At 39.8% G+C, this 21,913-nt stretch overlaps 2 protein-coding genes across 2 annotated transcripts in view; both read left to right on the top strand.

The window, feature by feature from the left end:
- The first annotated feature begins 141 nt into the window (after nucleotides 1-141).
- Nucleotides 142-18,341, top strand: LOC119743533 (organic cation transporter protein-like). The gene is made up of 3 exons (XM_038219956.1): nucleotides 142-1,925; nucleotides 2,458-2,580; nucleotides 17,497-18,341. Exons 1-3 carry the CDS (start codon nucleotides 335-337, stop codon nucleotides 17,502-17,504), a joined length of 1,722 nt encoding a protein of 573 aa, XP_038075884.1. The 5' UTR covers nucleotides 142-334; the 3' UTR covers nucleotides 17,505-18,341.
- Nucleotides 18,342-20,414: 2,073 nt separating this feature from the next.
- LOC119743314 (organic cation transporter protein-like) overlaps nucleotides 20,415-21,913 on the top strand; it is a 9,136-nt gene continuing 7,637 nt past the window's right edge. The window contains exon 1 of the mRNA XM_038219718.1: nucleotides 20,415-21,889. Coding sequence (XP_038075646.1) covers nucleotides 20,554-21,889 — 1,336 coding nt within the window. The 5' untranslated portion in view covers nucleotides 20,415-20,553. The remainder of the gene's footprint in view (nucleotides 21,890-21,913) is intronic.

Raw genomic sequence — 21,913 nt, 5'->3', positions numbered from 1 at the left:
CTGTTTGCGAGGTCACAAAAGTCATAATATATGTGTATTACTATATCTTTGTGCTTCCAATGCTAATGCAGAAAACAGTGCTAGACTACTTTGTGATTGCGGGATTATATACACCGACAACTACGGTTCGGCAATGCCATACAGATCTTTGTTACTTCCAATGCTAATGCAGACTACAGTGCTTGACTACTTTATGCTTGAGTAAACACATATACTGGATTCATCTGTAGGTTAAAAGGACGGTGGTTGGTAAAGGGAACACACCCTTCTATATGGAACAGCTCAGCTCATACTTTTGAGGCTGACACACTGATCAAGTACTGAAGAATTCAACATGCAGTACGAGGACATTTTGAATCATATCGGGCCTTTTGGCAAGTACCAGAAACTGCTGGTGTGTGCCTTGTTTTTGGTTATTATTCCACCTCCCTTTCACTTCATAGGGCAGGTGTTCCTGGCTGCTAACACCGATCACTGGTGTGCAGTACCAGCCAGCCAGGTGATCAACTGCAGCCAACTCCAGCTGGCTGAGTGTCAGGAAGAGCAGAAGAGCTACAGTATTCCCTATGAGATTGATGATGATGGAAACAAAGTCTACTCCTCGTGTGAGCGGTATGTCATGAATGATGAAGACGTTGGTAGAAACATGAGTTTTAATTCAACGGACGTCATCTCCTGCGATGCTGGCTGGGAATTTGATCACTCACGCTACAAGTCTACCATCAATGAAGATTTCAGCTTGGTCTGTGACAGAAAGGATCTACCTGCCTATGCCCAGTCAGTTTGGTTTGCAGGATTGCTGGTTGGTTCTTTGGTATGGGGTTCTGTGGGCGACTGGATTGGTAGGAGAAAGACCTTTATTTTAAATGTCATTCTTGTCACAATTTCATCGACTGTTACATCTTTTGTGCCCAACTTTACTGCCTACGCTGCCATGCGCTTCTTTACAGCAGCCTGTGCTTATGGTGGAAGTCTCATGTTATATGTCTTAGCTTCTGAAATAGTTGGTCCTAAAAATCGTGTAGGTACAACAACTGTGCTATTTCTAGTCTTTGCTGTAGGTTACATGATTCTGTCCCTTCTGGCATTCCTTCTGAGAGAATGGCGCCACCTACAGTTAGCTATATCACTCCCCTTCGTCCTGACTTTTCTTGTGATCATTGTGTTCCCTGAATCTCCTCGCTGGCTGATAACAAAAGGCAGATACAAAGAAGCTACCAAAATCATTGAAAAGATAGCTCAAGTGAATGGTACCGAGGCTCCAGAAGACTTACTGAACAAACTGAGTGAAGACAGCAAAGAAGACAAGAAGCAGCCTTCTCGCATCCCTGTCACCCAACTTGATCTGATCCGTACTCCCAACCTACGCAAGAAAACTCTCATCCTTTGGGTTGACTGGTTTGTTGTCAACATGGTGTATTATGGACTATCTCTGAGTACCTCTGCCTTGGGGGTAGATGATTACCTTGCTGCCTTTGTCTCTGGAGCCATAGAGATACCTAGCTATCTTTTCTGTTGGTACGTGATGAACCGTTTTGGCAGACGCATTACCCTAGTTGCCTTCTACATTTTTGGTGGAGTGTTTTGCCTCATAACAATCTTCATTCCTCTTGGAGCTGCCAGAGCTGCAGTTGCCATGTTCGGCAAATTTGCAATCACTGCAGCATTCGGTCACATCTACATCTACTCTCTTGAAATCTATCCAACCAGCATCCGGAGTATCGGCATTGGTACATCTTCCATGATGGCTCGTGTTAGTGGCATCCTCTGTCCTATCATCTTGAACCTGGGCAAGTACTGGAAACCACTACCTCTCTGTGTCTTTGGAGGAAGTGCCATCATTGCTGGAGTCTTGTCTCTGATGCTTCCAGAGACCATGGGATACAGTCTGCCAGATACCATTCAGGATGGAGAGAACTTCGGCAGTAAGTCATACAATCATTTACTCTCCTGTCACCTTTTCTCATCCTTTAATTGGTCTGAAGTTTGAAAGCGGCATTCCCCGTGCTATTTCATACCGAATAATAGATTCCTTTTCTAAATTGCTATTTTTCTAGCACTTCAAAAGTTATTCACTGGTGAATGAGAAATTGACCCCCAAAAGATCAGCCAATATAATTAGTTCTTAAATTATCACTGGTTCCCGCCCAACAATCAATATAAAAATATGTGCGGACCGCGAGCCAGTCTGCTCGCAAAGTAGATCTGTCTGTGCCCGAAACACTTTCAGAGAATTGGAGACTTCTAAAAAAAAGGGGAAAAGAGGGTTTTTTGGTTTGAAGAAAACGTACAAGTTAAAAATTATTAAAAAAAAAAAATTATTTATTGCAGAGCATGGGGAACGCAACTTTCATCGAATGTACTTTCTGAAAAGACCCTAAATGTGCCACAGTTCCTAAATGTGCTTCAATTTTTCAACTACAGCACGTTTTTCTTGTTCACTTTCTGGTATAACAGAGGGAAGAAGCTTCCAGCTTTGCATCAAGGGCAATGATGATGGAGAGAATGAGAGTCCCACTCAAGCTCCTATCAACTACCTGCCACTATCCACAAAGGATCAAACTCCCAAGCAACCTGTGGGTGTCTGAATGGTTTGAAGTATTGTGTTGTTTTAACTTGATACATATATGGTTGGTTTATGCATTTTTACTATTTCTTAAAAATTATTTTGGATATTTTTAAAAGGGAAAATGGTTTGAAGTTATGATTTTGTGTAGCTTGCTTATACAGGGTGAGTAAAAAAAAACTAAAACCTTAATGTCAGGACTCGGGACTATTGTTTTAGTTAAGTTATGCCTGTAGCACTTTTAAAATCTGTGTATTCTTTTAGCAAAACGAAAACAATTCACACATATGTGATTTGTTTTTGTTTTGCTGAAAGAACACTTACCTATTTGTGATCCATGGACAGAACTTTAAAACAGTGGTTGTGTTTACAATTCTGTAACTTGAAAATTACTTGAGTCATTTGAATGATTCTTGTTCTAAAAGAAAGCTTATGAATTAGGCTTTCATATCCTAGATTTTGAAAGCGCTACATGGAGAACTTCACTAAAACAATGGTCCTGACATTTGGGTTTCATTTTTTTATACTCACCCTGTATATTTTTTTTCTCCAAACTAACATGTTATTTTAAGGGCGATAAGTGACCTGTATTATGCTGGTAATTTTCTTTAACAAATTGTCTGATTTTGTTGTCTAGATGTTTCCAAGCTTTAAGCAAAATATAAACGTACTGTGAAAATGCTAAAGCTGAATTTCTTAGTTGAGATTGTTATGTATTTATAACTTAGTGGCCAAAGCCAAACACAAAATAATTAATCCAAAAAATATTGGGAAAGCATTTTATGGTTTTTATTCTTTTAGAGTTGCTCTTGAACAAAATCTTTTATTTCACTTAAGTGATTTACAAATTGTATGTTTTATTCCAACCCCCCAAAAATCCTCGTTTTTTTTCCAATGATTGTTGGCTGACTATCTTTGGAAATTGATACAAAAATTCCACTTTTCTTGAAAATGACAGCACACCGGGTGCCACGATTTCACAGGATGCTTGAGGCTATTATGCACTTACAGTCAAGTACATGTAAGGTGTTTCATATTCCACTGTAGTATATTTTTATGTTTGCAAATATTTTTATGCTTGCAAATATTGTATACAATTACCTTTCATCTCCATATGTACAGGTATTAGGGACCAGCAACAATTGTGGAAAATCTTTTTCCCCCCTTTTTTTGTAGTTAATGAATACTTGATGGTTTTAGTTATAGTGGAGCTGCTTAGGTCCATTTTTGGCCCAAATCGTGCACTTTGTGGTAAAAGCATGAAATTTGGCAGGTGGGGTCCCAATGGGCTAGAATTCATTTTAAGATCGGGACCCATCCTGGATCTTGCCCATTTTGGGGGCGGAGCTTGATTTGTTTTTAAAGGGGATGCAAACAATACAAACTCATGAAAACTGTATTTACCATCAATTTTCCTTGTTTTTCTATGGTTTGAAATAAACTTAAACATAAAATATAACATTCTTGCTTTCGAACACTAGTTAATTTCCACCCATTTTGTGGGCGTGGCCTAAATGTACAAAAGAGGCGGTATATATTAGCAGTTTGGTTCTAATATAGAAAACATTATTCGGTTTGGTAGTAAAATCCTGAAAATTGGCAGGTCTAGTTAAAATGGGCTGAAAATTATTATAAGAGGTGAACACATCTTGGATCTTGCACAATTTTGGGGGGCGGAGCTTGATTTTTCAAAAAGGGGAGTGCAAAAAATAAAAAAATAAAAAAACTGTATTTAACATCCATTTTCCTTTGTTCTTCATGCTTGAAATAAACTTAGACATGAAAAATAACTTTATGAGAAATAACACGTTAAAATTGTGCAGCAGCAGGATCATCGAACCAGTGAGTTTGGTGGTTTGAGACATCATCTTACATTGAAAGACATCATCTTACATTGCCGACGCGCATGGCTATGGCGACGCGCGCGCATACCAGAAACCAGAGCGTTTTTTGGCCTAATAATCGTTTTCTTCGTTTTGTATGAATAAAAAGGAGTTAATGCTTCAGATTTCAAATATGCACTTGTCATTTACAAGGCTGGGTTAGGGCAACCTTGAAATTATAAAGCAAAATAATTCTGCGCAAAAACTACTGCATTTATTAAAGTTCATTATACCATATGTTTGTATGAATAAAGCATGGCATTTGCTTTTTCTACCACTTTCGAAGCATTTACTCGCATCAGTATGAATGAAAATTAAGCAAACACTTTTACTAAATACCATTTGCTCTTGAGTAAATGGCCTGCAAAATGTAAAGCTTTACATGTTTATAAGTTTGCAGAAAATAACACTATCATAACCGAAACGGAAAGCGGCACCGGGGAGGGTCACGTGCTGGAGGACGGATACAAAAAAAGCGCATCAAACGCGACGAACGTAATGCCGTTTACGTGCACAATGCGCTGTGCATCGGCACCCGGTACCCATGATCTACATGTGGATTGGGTTTTCTACGGTGGCCCTGGAACGACATTTTAATATTGACCTTTTTAATGTGAACCTTGTAACCTTTTAATATTGACGTTATACCTTCGCAATATGCACGTTGCACGTGGCTTAATATCGCATTTTGGAAGTTGTTCCTTCTTAATGTGAATGTTCCAACTTGTTAAAATTCACGTTGGATCTTATCAATGTACACCATTGATCATGCTTGATATCAACGTTGCACCTTGCTTCTTCGCAATATGAACCATATACCTTCGCATTGTGAACGTTTGACCTTGCATCTTGTAAATATCATTGTTGAACCGTCCTCTTTCGCAATGTGAATCATGCATTCTAAAAAGTACGAAGTCCTTGCCAAGCCCTATAGTTAGACAACCAGTTATGATGGAGTTTCAATCTGACGGCTGTCACTTAACCTGGGCGTCTACCTTGTAGTGCTTTTTATCATGACTCAAGGCTCTCTCTTTTATTTCACTCATCTTTTATAATTCATGTTCAGGCTAACCATAACCCAAGGTTGGGCATACACGTAAAAACATACATCCTGAAGAAAATTTGTCATTGTTTCAAATAACCCCATCTAATCATTTCAACCGTTTACTATACACAAATTTATACCGGTTTGCTTTCTGAATGTTATGATTTCTTTCTTCCTGTACTTTCATCTTTGCCATATCCCAATAATTTTTGACTCGCCAACAGGGCTCCTTACCAAATAGTATGAGGATCCCCGCTGTTTTGACGAGCATTTTGACGCTGTTTTGACGAACCCTACATACCCCCGCTCCCTTTCCCCGGATATCCGCGCCTGACCGCAACATGAAGAATATTCGCAATTGGCTGACGACCAGTCATGTATGCATGAACTCCAAGCAAACAACTTCGTATAGGGTGCCCCGGCAACACGTGATTCGCGCTCAACGCAACGGTGCGGTCGTTATGCTGCGCTCTCTCGCGGTGGCGGGTTATCGCTGCAGTGGGTAATTGCGCATTCAATTTTCAGTCCCTACCTGATTCCGTGGGTTTTCCCCAGACTATTCTTCTGGGGTTTTCCTCCCACCTCTAAAACTGTAATTTCTTCTCATTGTCTTCTCTCTACGTTTTTTTTTCGGGGTTTGCGAGCTACAGTGCCTGGGGCATGCACTTTTGAGGATCCTTGGTTTCATTACCAGAAAAAAATTATTTATCGTTTACTTCGTTTCGTATGAATATAAAGGAGTAAATGCTTCAGATTTCAAATATGCACTTGTCATTTACTAGGCTGGGTTGGGGCAACCTTGAAATTATAAAGTAAAATACTTCTGCGCAAAAAATATTGCATTTATTAAAGTTCATAAAGTACAAATGATACCATGTTCGTATGAATAAAACATGGCACATGCTTTTGCTACCATTTTAAAGCATTTACTCGCATCTGTATGAATGAAAATTAAGCAAACACTTTTACTAAAAACCGTTTGCTAAATTCTGAAAATAATTACTTTTACCTTTTAGCTTTTGCTACACTATAAGCGTTTACTTCGTTTCTTATGAATAAAAAGGAGTAAATGCTACAAATTTTAAATATTTACTTGTCATATTTCAAGGTTGGGTTGGGGCTACCTCGAAAATATGAAAGCATATAATTATGCGCAAAAATTACTGCATTTATTAATGTTAATCGCGAAAAAGTACAAATAATACCATACGGTAGTTCGTATGACTAAAAACTGGCATTTGCATTATTCCCATCTGTACGTTTCGTATGAATATAAAGGAGTAAATGCTTCAGATTTCAAATTTGCACTTGTCATTCACAGGGCTGGGTTGGGGCAACCTTGAAATTAAAAAGTAAATAATTCTGCGCAAAGCTACAGCATTTATTATATGTTAATCGCGAAAAATTAATATTAACAAAGTTCATAAAGTACAAATGATACCATGTTCGTATGAATAAAACATGGCATTTGCTTTTACTGGTACTTCCAATTTTGAAGCATTTACTCGCATCTGTATGAATGAAAATTTAGCAAACACGTTTGTGTAGGTTTTATATGAATTAATCCCTAAACTCTATGATCTCAGAATAAATACAAGATTTCTATTGTTTTAGCCACTGTGACCTTGACCCTTGACCTTTCGACCCCCAATGCGATAGGCCTATGACCAAGAACGATCCACAAACCAAATTTGAAGTTCACATGTAAAGTATTTCTCAAGTTATCGCGCTGACAAAATTTCTTTTGTTTTAGCCACTGTGACCTTGACCCTTGACCTTTTGGCCCCAAATGCAAAGGCTTCTTAGGATTGCCAAGGACAATCCACAAACCAAATTTGAAGTTCATATGTAAAGTTTTTCTCAAGTTATCGCGCTGACAACATTTCTATTGTTTCAGCCACTGTGACATTGACCCTTGACCTTTCGGTCCCAAATGCAAAAGGCTTTTTAGGATTACCAAGAACAATACACGAACCAAATTTGAAGTTCATATGTTTAAGTATTTCTCAAGTTATCGCGCTGACAAGATTTGTCCGGACACACACACACCCAGGTTTACGTTACATACCTTGTGTGGACATTCCTTTGTTTTCGTGTAGTTAAGAAAACTCGGTACAAAAAATAACTTCACTTAAACTGTGAAAACTCTTTCAACCCAATTTTTTTCTATGATTCCCTATAGTGTTTCTCTTCATTCTGCTACAGATAAACCTAACCCAAAAATGCCTCTAAACCTGTTTTCCAGAAAGGGCAAAACGTTATGTGGACACGGCTTAGTCCACATAACGTTAACACAACCTGCATTATGTGGACATCTTTTGTTCACAAGTCCACATAGGGAATCCCACCCACGGAAGGACAAGGCGGAAACAGTATGCCCCTTCGGCTTCGCCGCGGGGCATAAAAGCGCCTGAAAGGGCACCCCCTAGCACGTCCAAGAAAGTTAGAAGAGCACTTTCAAGAAATCCTTCATTGGGCCGCCCCTAATTCCCCTCCCTCTCCTTGTGATCCCCATTGTGTTTATAATACATGCACAATTAGGAAATGCCGCCATTGTAAGTATACAGGGTGAGTGAACAAAAAAGGAAACCCAAATGGCGGGACCATTTTCTTAATAACGTTTTGCATGTAGTACTTTCAAAATCTAGGATATGAAAGCCGATTCATAAGCTTTCTTTTAGTACAAGAATCATTCAAATCACTCATATGTACTTTTCAAGTTACGGAATTTTAAACACAACCACTGTTTTAAAGTTCTGTCCACGTATCACAAAAAATGGTGTGTGTTCTTTCAGCAAAACGAAAACAATTCCAGCGCATCCCCCTATATGTGAATTGTTTTCGTTTTGCTGACAGAACTTTTAAGACGGTGTTTGTGTTTAAAATTCTGTAACTTGCAAAGTACATAAGTGATTTGAATGACTCTTGTACTAAAACAAAGCTTATAAATTGGGCTTTCATATCTTGATTTTGATAGTGCTACATGCAGAACTTCATTAAAAAAATTTGTCTTGCCATTTGGGTTTCCTTTTTTTGACTCACCCTGTGTAAGTTACTTGTAGACAATCATAACAATTTAGATATGATTTTTTAATTAGTTTTGCAACCGTTTAAACTTATCTTTACAGTGTATGGTAAACATAGTTAACCGATGGAAAAGTTGTGATTTACCAGCAAAAATGATGATTTTCCCTCGTTTGAATCAAGCTGCTCTAATGTACCGCCTCTTTACATATTTAGGCCACGCCCGCAAAAGGGTGAAAATAACACGTTAGAATGTTAGAATTTACAAAGTGAATGTAAAAAACAGTTTTCTGAGTTTTCTTTTTTTGCACTCCCCTTTTTGAAAAATCAAGCTCCGCCCCCCCAAATGGGCAAGATCCAAGATGCGTTCACCTCTAAAAATTATGTTCGCCCATTTCAATTGGACATGCCAATTTCAGAATTTTACCACCAAACTGAATGATGTTTTCCATATTAGAACCAAACTGCTAATATATACCGCCTCTTTTACCATTTAGACCACGCCCACAAAATGGGTGGAAAATTAACAGGTGTTAGAATGCTAAAATGTCTTATTTCATGTTTAAGTTTATTTCAAAGCGTAAAAAAACAAGGAAATTTGATTTTAAATACAGTTTTCATGAGTTTGTATTGTTTGCACCCCCTTTTTTTGAAAAATCAAGCTCCGCCCCCAAAATGGGCAAGATCCAGGATGGGTCCCGATCTTAAAATGATTTTTAGCCCATTTTGACCCCACATGCCAAATTTCATGCTTTTACCACAAAGTGTACGATTTTTCGCTTAGCAGCTCCACTATTATGGGTAATTAACCATAATTGAGTAAATTAATTGATGAACTGAGCAAAACGTTAACAAGCAAAAAATAATTTTTACAGAAGACTATTGTCGCTGCAAATTGTGGACTAACTAAATTTGGTAAATTAGGGGCAGTGTTTGAAACAAGTCAGTCTTTTCCAACGATTGTCGACCGACCATCGTTGGAAATTGATACAAAAATTCCACTTTTCTTGAAAATGACAGCACACCAGGTGCCATGATTTCCATTGGATGCTTGAGGCTATTATTCACTAACAGTCAAGTAAGGTATTTCATAATTCAACTGTAGTATTTTTTTTTATGCTTGCAAATATTGCAAAAATTGTGGAAATTTGTTTGCTTCTTTTCATTCAGTAGTTAATGAGTACTTTGATGGTTTTAGTTATATGGGTAATTAAAGGAAAACAATTGAATGAATTAGTTGATGGACTGAGCACATTTTTTTACAAGAATTTTCACTCAATATATTTTTACAGAAGACTATTTTCGCTGCTGAAAAATTCTACAACAAATACAGGGGCAAATTTTGAATTTTAGTAAAATCTTTTTATGGGAGTTGAAGGCCTTTACACTTTTAATACTATCAATCCTAAGATCAGATTTGAAGGTTTGCATGGTGGAAAGATACTAAGACAAGATAAGTTTGCGGTAGCACCATGTGAATAAATCTCTTTTGTGAGTGTGTGTGGTTCTGAAAAGAAGCGGAGGGACTCTGATCCTAAGATCCTACACTGTCTGTCTTAGCTGTCTGTCTGTGTGTCACAATTAATGCTTTGGCAAAAAGCTTAAGGAGTGTCAGGAGGCACGCACAAAATGCACGGGTTAATGGGGAGGTATCCTGTGTATGCAGGTCTCATGCTTTGATTTCACTGTCCTCTGAAGACACGGTAGTCTATGTAATAGGAATGCCGTGGTCTATTATGTGCGAACAGATTTGATGATTAATTAGGCAAGACCCCGCCTCTTGACTTCCTAGATTTTGACCAATCAGCAGGCGCTTTCGATAGGTCTATCGGGTCTTCGGTCATTCACCCGTTGCGCGTCATAGACATGGATTTAAAAAAAAAATGTCAAGGCGCGCGGCGCTCGGTATCATGTTACGCGAATGTGCTCCCGGCTGTTGTTGTATTACAAAACGCTGCATTCGAATTGACAAATCACAGCGTTAGTCCTGATATTGGGATGAAATGACGTCACGATTTAGTAAAGTCGACTCCGATTGGCTGGCGCGCGGCTTGCATAAATCTGCATGCTTTGACATATCAGACGTTAGACAAGAGACGGCTCCGTGGATAACGGGTGATACTCAGACTAAAGACACGGTTGGCACGGGGAAAATAAATGACTTGTTTTGTTTTCCTTGTTTGGCTTATTTCTTTCTTTGACACTTTGAATAGTGAAATATTACAACATTATCTCTATGAAAACCATTCAAAAACGTTTCGCTGTTACGCAAAACATAGCGTTGATGATGAAAAATGTTGAATAATTGCTTCACCAAGGTTTACCAAGCCCATTTGGGGTCAACATGTAAATGAAGGTCAAAGTAATACTATAGTGTGTAACCCTTCAACTGTTGATCTTACAAATTTATACGATATGAAAATGCATTTCGAAACCTGACTGCACCTCAATTGAGGGCTTTACGACTCAACTCGGCTAGCAGGTGCCGCGTTAAGCACGTCATCATGCTAGTAATTATAAAACGAACAAATTCTTGAAAAGCAAATGATTCTACGTGTCTTTAACGTCGGTAACAACTACACGCCTAACCATTTCAAGGGTAATGTGAAATGCATGAAGCACCTTGAGCTCTGAGAAATACAACATTGATAGCACCACATAGGGTACATGCATCATGTGAGCTAGCCCTCTTGTGTCATGCGAACAAAACCTTCCAAATAATTTTTTGCATTTTAACCCTAACTCCCTATAGGCATGTGAACATTGCATACAGCCTCAATCTTGCAAAATCCTTTGTTCTTTCTTGAATGTGGTCCCCAGGAAGGGGGATGACCACTGCCTCATCAATCCTGCAAAACCCTCCAGCAATCACTGTCAATACGTTGAGGCAGAGCCAGTGACAGCCTGGAGCAGTGCGGAGGATTTCAAGTATAATCTGGGCCTACATGTAAATTAGCATAAACAACACAAGGTCGGCCCAAGATCTTGACACAGTGCATCCTCCAAAATCAGCCACACAATTTTGCCATACCCTCAATCCTGCAAAATCCTCCGTTTTGCAAAGAGGATTTGGGAGGATTTGGGAAGGTTAGGGTATAAGCATTTATGATGGGGGAGGGGGGGGGGGGGGGGGGCAACAAGGCACACACAGCCTGCAAGGTTCCACATATTTGGCTACACAAGTCGGTTGTCCACTGCTAGCGGAGCGCTGACTAACAATAATTCTTATTTAATGATCGTTAACTTGGTTGTCGTTAAGATCGGAGTAACCTAAAGTTTACACAACCTAGATATACCTCACGGTATATCAAACGTTAAATCTGACACCGTGGTAGCAAGGAGATTTCGACCTCTCAAAGGATTTGCCTTTGAATGAGCATGACGACTATTTATAAAAGATATAGACATATATCATACTCGGCAAGAGGGATAGTCAGTGAAGGAACATGGGTTAATAGCACAGCGTGAGAATGGGTGAAAAACGCGGTAGCACATGCCAGACTATAAATTAGAAAACAAAGAGAATGGATACTTAGAGGCATCTATAAGATACACGGTCATTGACAATAATATGATTTATTTTTAAATATTTAAAATCAAATTTTGTCAAATTGAATTTTTAATTTTTTTTTTAATTTTTTTTTTAATTTTTTTTATTTTTTATTTTTTTATTATTATATTAATATTTTTAATTTCTTAAAAAAACTAGTTGATTTGTTTTTAACGAAATGGATTTTTCAACAGGAGGACAGTGTCTATCTGGCTTTGAGTGCTGATGAAACATCGGGGATGAGGTGGCCTGTTTGAGAGAGTCGTGACTTGGACCTGACAGTTTGTTGCAAAAATTTATTTGCATGTCGAGATATCGATTATGGTAATAATTAATTTTTATAGAACATTTAAAATGATAATAACTAATCTATATAGATATTTGAGATGGAGATAATGGGGATAATAGTGAAGAAAACTTATTTATGGAGGTGACTAACCATCTTGGCTAGGAGGATATTTTTTGGGAGGGACATATGGAGGTGACTAACCATCTTGGCTAGGAGGATTTTTTACAAGGGAAATATGGAGGTGACTAACCATCTTGGCTAGGAGGATATTTTTAGAAGGGAATTATGGAGGTGATCAATCCTCTTTGCTAGGAGGATATTTTTTAGAAGGGAACTGTGGAGGTGACTAACCATCTTGGCTAGTAGGATATTTTTTAGAAGGGAAATATTGAGGTGACTTATCATCTTGGCTAGGAGGATATTTTTTAGAAGGGAAATATGGAGGTGACTAACCATCTTGACTAGGAGAATATTTTAGAAGGGAAATATTGAGGTGACTAATCATCTTGGCTAGGGCGATTTTTTTTTAGAAGGGAATTATGGAGGTGACTAACCATCTTGGCTAGGAGAATATTTTTAGAAGGGAAATATGGAGGTGACTAACCATCTTGGCTAGGAGGATATTTTTTAGAAGGGAAAATATGGAGGTAACTAATCATCTTGGTATTAAAGGAGGATATGTTATTTAGAAGGGAAATATTGAGGTGACTTACCATCTTGGCTATGAGGATATTTTTTTAGAAGGGAAATATAGAGTTGACTAACTATCTTGGCTAGGAGAATATTTTTAAAAAAGGAAATTATGGAGGTGACTAACCATCTTGGCTAGGAGGATTTTTTCGAAGGGAAATATGGAGGTGACTAACCATCTTGGCTAGGAGGATATTTTTTAGAAGGGAAATATGGAGGTGACTAACCATCTTGGCTAGGAGGATTTTTTTAGAAGGGAAATATGGAGGTGACTAACCATCTTGGCTAGGAGGATATTTTTTAGAAGGGAAAATATGGAGGTGACTAATCATCTTGGCTAGGAGGATATTTTTAGAAGGAAAATATAGAGGTCACTAACCATCTTGGTTAGCTTCAGGGGGGCCATTGTATCAAATAAGGGGGCCCACTACCATAAAAAATACAAAATACATTTATGTATGACTTTTGCCGTGGTGGTGGGGGGGGGGGGGGGGGAGTGCTCACCAAGGGGGGCCCAGCCCCACTAGGCCACCCCTTGGCGAGGGGCCTGTGTAGTAGGACAAAAAATGGTAAAAGTCAAATTCAGATTTTTCGGGTAACCGATAAAGCATGGAAATATCTTTCATACAGTGGCGTAGCTAGGAATTTTTCAGGGGGGGGGGGGCTGGAACATTTCATGGGGGGGGGGGCGTCATATAGGGGCGTTAATCGCTTCTCAAAAGTGGGGGGGGGGGCCATACCTTGATCAGAACTGATGCGAGCGCGAAGCGTTAAGCCCGTATGGCGTGGGGGTCGGGGCCCGCTTAAGGGCCCCAAAAAAATTGGATTCTAGATGTTCTGTGGTGTGATCTGAAGCAATTTCTTACCACTTTCCTCCATGCTTTAACTAATATCTTCTTAGCAAAAGATAATTATTTGAACATCGTATTCGAGGTTGGAGTCATTGAATCAGCCATCGGTATTCTGAGCTATAGGCGTGGGGTTCGGGGCCCGCTTAAGGGCCCCGAAAAAAATTGGATTCTCGATGCTCTGTGGTGTGATTTGAGGCAATTTCTTACCACTTTAACCAAAAATTATCTTAGCACAAAAGATAATAATTTAAACATAATTTTCGAGGTTTTCTCAGCTAAAGGCATAAGAAAATTTTTTGAACATTGTTTTCGAGGTTGGAGTCATTGAATCAGCTACCAGAATTCTGAGCTATAGGCGTGGGGTTCGGGGCCCGCTTAAGGGCCCCGACAAATTTTGGATCCTAAATGCTCTGTGGTGCTATCTGAGGCAATTTCTGACCACTTTAACCAATATTTTCTAAGCAAAAGATACACTGTAGTACATAATAGGGCCCTGTAAATGAGACACGAGTTCAAAAATCTGGGGGGGGGGGGGACATTTGATATTGTGCCCCCACCCTTCAAAAAGTGGGGGGGGGGGGGGACCAGTCCCCCTGTCCCCCCAGGATTGACGCCCATGGCGTCATGTAGAACAATGATAATTTTTTAGAAACTCAAAATCTCAGCGACAAGGTTTCATGGGGGGGGGGCTGTTTTCTTTTTTTTAGTTAATGTGAACCTGACGGTTGTGAATATGGGTAGTTTGAAAATGATTGAATAAATTATTTGACGAACTGAGAAAGTGATATTCAAAAAAAAGTTATTTTTGAATTGTCACTCAATATACTTGATATATATTTTTACAGAATTTACTAATATGTTGCTGCTAAAAAAATCTGTTGCAAACACTGGGAAAAAAAATTGAATTTTAGCAGGTTTTATTGGTGGGAGTTAAAAGCCTGTACGTTTTCAATTATTATTATTAAAAACAAATTTATCACAATTTTTCTGCCAAAAAAAAGTTGTTTTCTCCATTGAATGAATGCATGAACTACAAGTGATACCCAGAACACTTGTGTCGCATTTTTCCCCTACATGACCTTTTTCCCCTACAGCTCTGTAGGAGGTCACAAAAGATGTTAGCACACTCATCCTGCACAGACAAATAATATAGAAAGTCAACCCAGATTTTATGTACATTTGTCCTTCAAATGACCACAGCCTTTTATGCTTGAGAGATATAGGCCTAATACCCAGACAACAATATACTCTGGTTCAACAATGCCATACAGGTCCTATACACAGATTGCATTCAAAAGGTAACGGTAACTGTAGTTGGTTTAGACTTTAAAGGAAAAACACCCCTCCAAATGCAACGGCTCAGCTCTCACTTTTAATGCACGACTCTTGCCAACACATTGGTCAAGTACTGAAGAATTCAACATGCATTACGAGGACATTTTGAATCATATCGGGCCTTTTGGCAAGTACCAGAAACTGCTGGTGTTTGCCTTGTTTACGGTTAAGATTCCAACCGCATTTCACTCCATAGGGCAGTGTTCCTGGCTGCTAACACCGATCACTGGTGTGCAGTACCAGCCAGCCAGATGATCAACTGCAGCCAACTCCAGCTGGCAGAGTGTCAGGAAGAGCAGAAGAGCTACAGTATTCCCTATGAGATTGATGATGATGGAAACAAAGTCTACTCCTCGTGTGAGCGGTATGCCATGAATGATGAAGACGTTGGTAGAAACACAGGTTTTAATTCAACGGACGTCGTCTCCTGCGATGCTGGCTAAGAATTTGATCACTCGAGCTACAAGTCTACCATTAATGAAGATTTCAGCTTGGTCTGTGACAGACAGGATCTACCTGCCTATGCCCAGTCAGTTTGGTTTGCAGGACTGCTAGTTGGTTCCTTGGTGTGGGGTTCTGTGGGTGACTGGATTGGTAGGAGAAAGACCTTTATTTTAAATGTCATTCTTGTCACAATTTCATCGACTGTTACATCTTTTGTGCCCAACTTTACTGCCTACGCTGCCATGCGCTTCTTTACAGCAGCCTGTGCTTATGGTGGAAATCTCATGATATATGTCTTAGCTTCTGAAATAGTTGGTCCTAAAAATCGTGTAGGTACAACAACTGTGCTATTTCTAGCCTTTGCTGTAGGTTACATGATTCTGTCCCTTCTGGCATTCCTTCTGAGAGACTGGCGCCTCCTACAGTTAGCTATATCACTCCCTTTCGTCCTGACTTTTCTTGTGATCATTGTGTTCCCTGAATCTCCTCGCTGGCTGATAACAAAAGGCAGATACAAAGAAGCTACCAAAATCATTGAAAAGATAGCTCAAGTGAATGGTACCGAGGCTCCAGAAGACTTACTGGACAAACTGAGTGAAGACAGCAACGAAGACAAGAAGCAACCTTCTTGCATCCCTGTCACCCAACTTGATCTGATCCGCACTCCCAACCTCCGCAAGAAAACTCTCATCCTTTGGGTTGACTGGTTTGTTGTCAACATGGTGTATTACGGACTATCTCTGAGTACCTCTGCCTTGGGGGTAGATGATTACCTTGCTGCCTTTGTCTCTGGAGCCATAGAGATACCTAGCTATCTTTTCTGTTGGTACGTGATGGACCGTTTTGGCAGACGCATTACCCTGGTTGCCTTCTACATCTTTGGTGGAGTGTTTTGCCTCATTACAATCTTCATTCCTCTTGGAGCTGCCAGAGCTGCAGTTGACATGTTCGGCAAATTTGCAATCAGTGCAGCATTCGGTCACATCTACATCTACTCTCTTGAAATCTATCCAACCATCATCCGGAGTATCGGCATGGGTACATCTTCCATGATGGCTCGTGTTAGTGGCATCCTCTGTCCTATCATCTTGATCCTGGGCAAGTACTGGAAACCACTACGTCTCTGTGTCTTTGGAGGAAGCGCCATCATTGCTGGAGTCCTGTCTCTGATACTCCCAGAGACCATGGGATACAGTCTGCCTGATACCATTCAGGATGGAGAGAACTTTGGCAGTAAGTTTTACAATCATTTACTCTCCTATCACTTTTTTTCATCGTTTGCTTGGGCTGAGGTTTGAAAGTGGCATTCCCATGCTATTTCATCCCGAATAATAGATTCCTTTTCTAAATTGCTATTTTTCGAGCACTTCAAAAGTTATTCACTTGTGAATGAGAAATTGACCCCCAAAAGATCAGCCAATATAATTAGTTACTGAATTATCACTGGTTCCCGCCCCACAATCAGTATCAATCAATATATGTGCAGACCGCGAGCCAGTCTGCTTTCCAAGTGGATCTGTCTGTGCCCGAAACAAAACAAAACACTTTCAGAGGTTTGGAGAAGAGGTTTTTTTTGGTTGGAATAACATGTGCGAGTTGATCATTGTCCATAAAAAAAAAATGTGCCACAGTTCCTTAATGTGCTACAATTTTTCAACTACAGCACATTTTTCTTGTTTACTTTCTGGTATAACAGAGGGAAGAAGCTTCCAGCTTTGCGTCAAGGGCAATGATGATGGAGAGAATGAGAGTCCCACTCAAGCTCCTATCGACTACCTGCCACTATCCACAATGGATCAAACTCCCAAGCAACCTGTGGATGTCTGAATACAGGTGCGGATCCAGGATTTCTTTAGACAGGGGGCACACCTTTGGAGCAACTAATGTGAGCGCGGGGCGCGAAGCCCTTACGGCACTGGGTCTGGGGCCCGCTTAAGAACCCCGAAAAATTTTGGATTCTAGATGATCTGTGCTGCAATCTGAGGTGATTCCTGGCCCCTTTCCCCTGAATTATTTGAGCAAAATTTTATTAGATCATAAGGATTGTTTTAAATATACTCTTGCTTTACAAATTGTAAGTTACTGGTGTACGTACTTCAAAGTTGAAAACCATGTATTTTCGTCTTCATATTTTCTTGCATTTTATTTTTGGTAAAGGAATTGTATTGACTTAGTTTGTAAACTGTTGCAGCGATGCGTTGGGGCATTTGCTCTGAGGACTATATGCGAGCGCATATCACAAATGTCTTACGGTGTGGGGTCCAGGCCCACTGAAGGGCCCCAGAATATTTGGATTCTAGATGCTCTGTGGTGCAATCTCAGGCGATTCCTGGCCCCTTTTCCCTTAGCCCCAAGTTATTTGAGCAAAATTTTTAAGATTATAACGAAATTTTAATTGGTTTAAAATATACTCTTGCTTTTGTATGTCTTTTAAGTTTCATCGGTTCTTCACTTGATAACCATGTATTTTCGTCTGCATAATTATGTTCTTGCATTTCATTTTTGAAAGTGAATTATATAGAGTTAGTTTGTCAACTGTTGCAACAATGCGAAGGGACATCTGCCTCGAGGACTAAAGCGGAGCGCGAATGTCATACGTTGTGTGGTCCGGGGCCTGCTTAAGGGCCCCAGGAAACTTTGGATTCTAAATGCTCTGTGGTGAAATCTGAGCGATTCCTGGCCCCTCTTTCCCTGATTTATTTGAGCAAAATGTTTCAAGATTATGAGATTTTTTTTATTGGTTTAAAAATACTCTTGCTTTTACAAGCCTTTTAAGTTTCTTCTGTATCTCACTTGATAACCATGTATTTTCGTCTGCATAATTATTTTCGTGCATTTTATTTTTGAAAAGCAATTCTATAGACTTTGTAAACTGTTGCAAGGATGCTTTGCTTTCTAATGTTGTGTTTCAAGTAGAAATTTTCAGTTTATCAATAAGAACAAACTGCTTGAACATGTAAATTGAATTCAACTTTCAAATTAGTGTAATTTAATCAAATTAAAACAGAGGAGCAATTAGGCCTCCATGCACATTGTAAATTCACAGCTCAGATTTATTTCATGACTAATCTCATGCATGCATAATGTAATTGCCCAAACATTTTACAGAAATGTCCTTGGTTTTAATTTCAGTCTAGTTTCGATTTCAATGAATAGGGCCTATACAGGTACATGTATTTGTAAATAAACCATCGGTGCAGCAAGACAAATTGTATAACACAATCATCACAGTTCCTATACATGCAACTGGTCTCTTACCAAAAAAATGGTCATCTTGCCTTTTGGCCCCATGATTGCAATTCCCACATGGTACGACACATTTTGAAGGTGGATACGTCATTTGGTTATGTAAAAAAATACAGGCTTGTCCGCAAAGTTGCGGAAAAGCCACACAAAAAAAATCTCCTTGGCACAACACTCGTACCGTGTGATTTCGAATATTTTGTTCGTACTCTGCAGTCGTATAAACTCTTGCATCGAATGTTTGTTGAATCAAATAAGTTGTAGAGTCTCTAATATTTGAAAATTTGCCAATGAATGACGGTATGTTTTTGCCTAGTTCCGGATCGCACGTGCAAGTAGGAACTACACGCGCAGTAATTGATTTTATGTGACGTATTCTGTGATGGGTCAAAGGTTACGGTCGGTGCATGTTCGGGCCGTCGCGCTGCAGACAAAAGTTAAAAAATCATTTACATTAATTCTCTTCAATTTTTGCTGGAATTCTCTTGCGTGATTTTGTTTTCTCGAGCAAAGCAGTTTTTGATCGATTCAGAACTGATTGAACTGATCCAGAAATAGGAAAAGTGGCATCTGTACTTTTGACGTCGCAAAGTAAAAATTAAAACAGCTTGAATTTGAAAAAATATTTTGTAGTATCTCCATCACTCAAGGCAAACTTTTTAATCAATGTTACTTGAATTTGTGAATCAGTTGAGCCGAAAACAGCTTGAATGATGTTTGCTATCCGGAATGGGAAAACGACTGTACGATCAAATTTTCCTCACTTGAACTTCAGAAAGCAACACACTGCGTTCCATCTAGCTTGCCAGAGCACGTCTTGAGTGCTCAATCTTGCCTTTTGTCAATACCTGCTTAGTGTTTTTGTCTTAAGAACAAAAGGGCCTGTCACATTATATGCGCTCCCTAGGAGACTTTACGGCGACCAAAAATATTAAATTAATTTCACAATCGCAGCGAGGATGCAAGAAAACAACAATGATCTCTAATGTCCCCTACATGACCTCTGACCTCAACCTCCCAGAGAAGAATTGTCTCTTGCCACCCAAGGCTCACTGCTTCAAAGTTTTATCGGAATCCAACACAGCATGTACAATGTTACAAAGGTTCTTCAAAAACTCAACCTAAAACTTCTATGAATTAATCAATTATTGACCTCAGCTGACCTTTGACACACGACCTTCCCCCTGAAAAATACCCCACATCATCTTCGACACTCAGTGACCCTTGCGTCCAAGTTTTCTGGAATTCAGTCAGATACTTGGGAATGAAAGTAATTTGAAAAACCTGAACACGGCCATACGCGCATACAGTCCTATACAGAATTGAGTGACACAAAAAGCCTAGCTCTGTAAGAGATCACAAAAGTGGTTAAATATGTGTATTGATATATTCTTTGTGCTTTCAATGCTTTCATAGACTACTGTACATAAAGCACAGCCTTTATGCTTGATGGGGTGACAACAATACACATACTCTGCTTGAGCAATGCACAGGTCCTATTCACAGATTGGATTCATGGGTTAAAAGGGCAGTAGTTCATTTTGCCTGAGGAAATTAACACATCCTTCCGCATGCATCAGCTCAGCTCAAACTTTTCATGCTGACACACTGATCAAGTACTGAAGAATTCAACATGCATTACGAGGACATTTTGAATCATATCGGGCCTTTTGGCAAGTACCAGAAACTGCTGGTGTTTGCCTTGTTTTTGGTTTTTATTCCACCTCCCTTTCACTTCATAGGGCAGGTGTTCCTGGCTGCTAACACCGATCACTGGTGTGCAGTACCAGCCAGCCAGATGATCAACTGCAGCCAACTCCAGCTGGCTGAGTGTCAGGAAGAGCAGAGGAGCTACAGTATTCCCTATGAGATTGATGATGATGGAAACAAAGTCTATTCCTCGTGTGAGCGGTATGTCATGAATGATGAAGACGTTGGTAGAAACATGAGTTTTAATTCAACGGACGTCATCTCCTGCGATGCTGGCTGGGAATTTGATCACTCACGCTACAAGTCCACCATCAATGAAGATTTCAGCTTGGTCTGTGACAGACAGGATCTACCTGCCTATGCCCAGTCAGTTTGGTTTGCGGGATTGCTGGTTGGTTCCTTGGTGTGGGGTTATGTGGGCGACTGGATTGGTAGGAGAAATACCTTTATTTTAACTGTCATTCTTGTCACAATTTCATCGACTGTTACATCTTTTGTGCCCAACTTTACTGCCTACGCTGCCATGCGCTTCTTTACAGCAGCCAGTACTTATGGTGAATATCTCATGATATATGTCTTAGTTTCTGAAATAGTTGGTCCTAAAAATCGTGTAGGTGCAACAACTGTGCTATTTCTAGCCTTTGCTGTAGGTTACATGATTCTGTCCCTTCTGGCATTCCTTCTGAGAGAATGGCGCCACCTACAGTTAGCTATATCACTCCCCTTCGTCCTCACTTTTCTTGTGATCATTGTGTTCCCTGAATCTCCTCGCTGGCTGATAACAAAAGGCAGATACAAAGAAGCTACCAAAATCATTGAAAAGATAGCTAAAGTGAATGGTATCGAGGCTCCAGAAGACTTACTGGATAAACTGAGTGAAGAAAGCAAAGAAGACAAGAAGCAGTCTTCTCGCATCCCTGTCACCCAACTTGATCTGATCCGCACTCCCAACCTCCGCAAGAAAACTCTCATCCTTTGGGTTGACTGGTTTGTTGTCAACATGGTATATTACGGACTATCTCTGAGTACCTCTGCCTTGGGGGTAGATGATTACCTTGCTGCCTTTGTGTCTGGTGCCATAGAGATACCCAGCTATCTTTTCTGTTGGTATATGATGGACCGTTTTGGCAGACGCATTACCCTAGTTGCCTTCTACATCTTTGGTGGAGTGTTTTGCCTCATTACAATCTTCATTCCTCTTGGAGCTGCCAGAGCTGCAGTAGCCCTGTTGGGCAAATTCGCAATCAGTGCAGCGTTCGGTCACATCTACATCTACTCTCTTG

This window comes from Patiria miniata, unplaced genomic scaffold (assembly GCF_015706575.1).
Source record: "Patiria miniata isolate m_02_andy unplaced genomic scaffold, ASM1570657v1 HiC_scaffold_6, whole genome shotgun sequence".
In the NCBI taxonomy this organism is placed as follows: domain Eukaryota; kingdom Metazoa; phylum Echinodermata; class Asteroidea; order Valvatida; family Asterinidae; genus Patiria; species Patiria miniata.
Note: the sequence above shows the minus strand (reverse complement) of the source record. Positions and strands in the feature narration are given on the sequence as shown.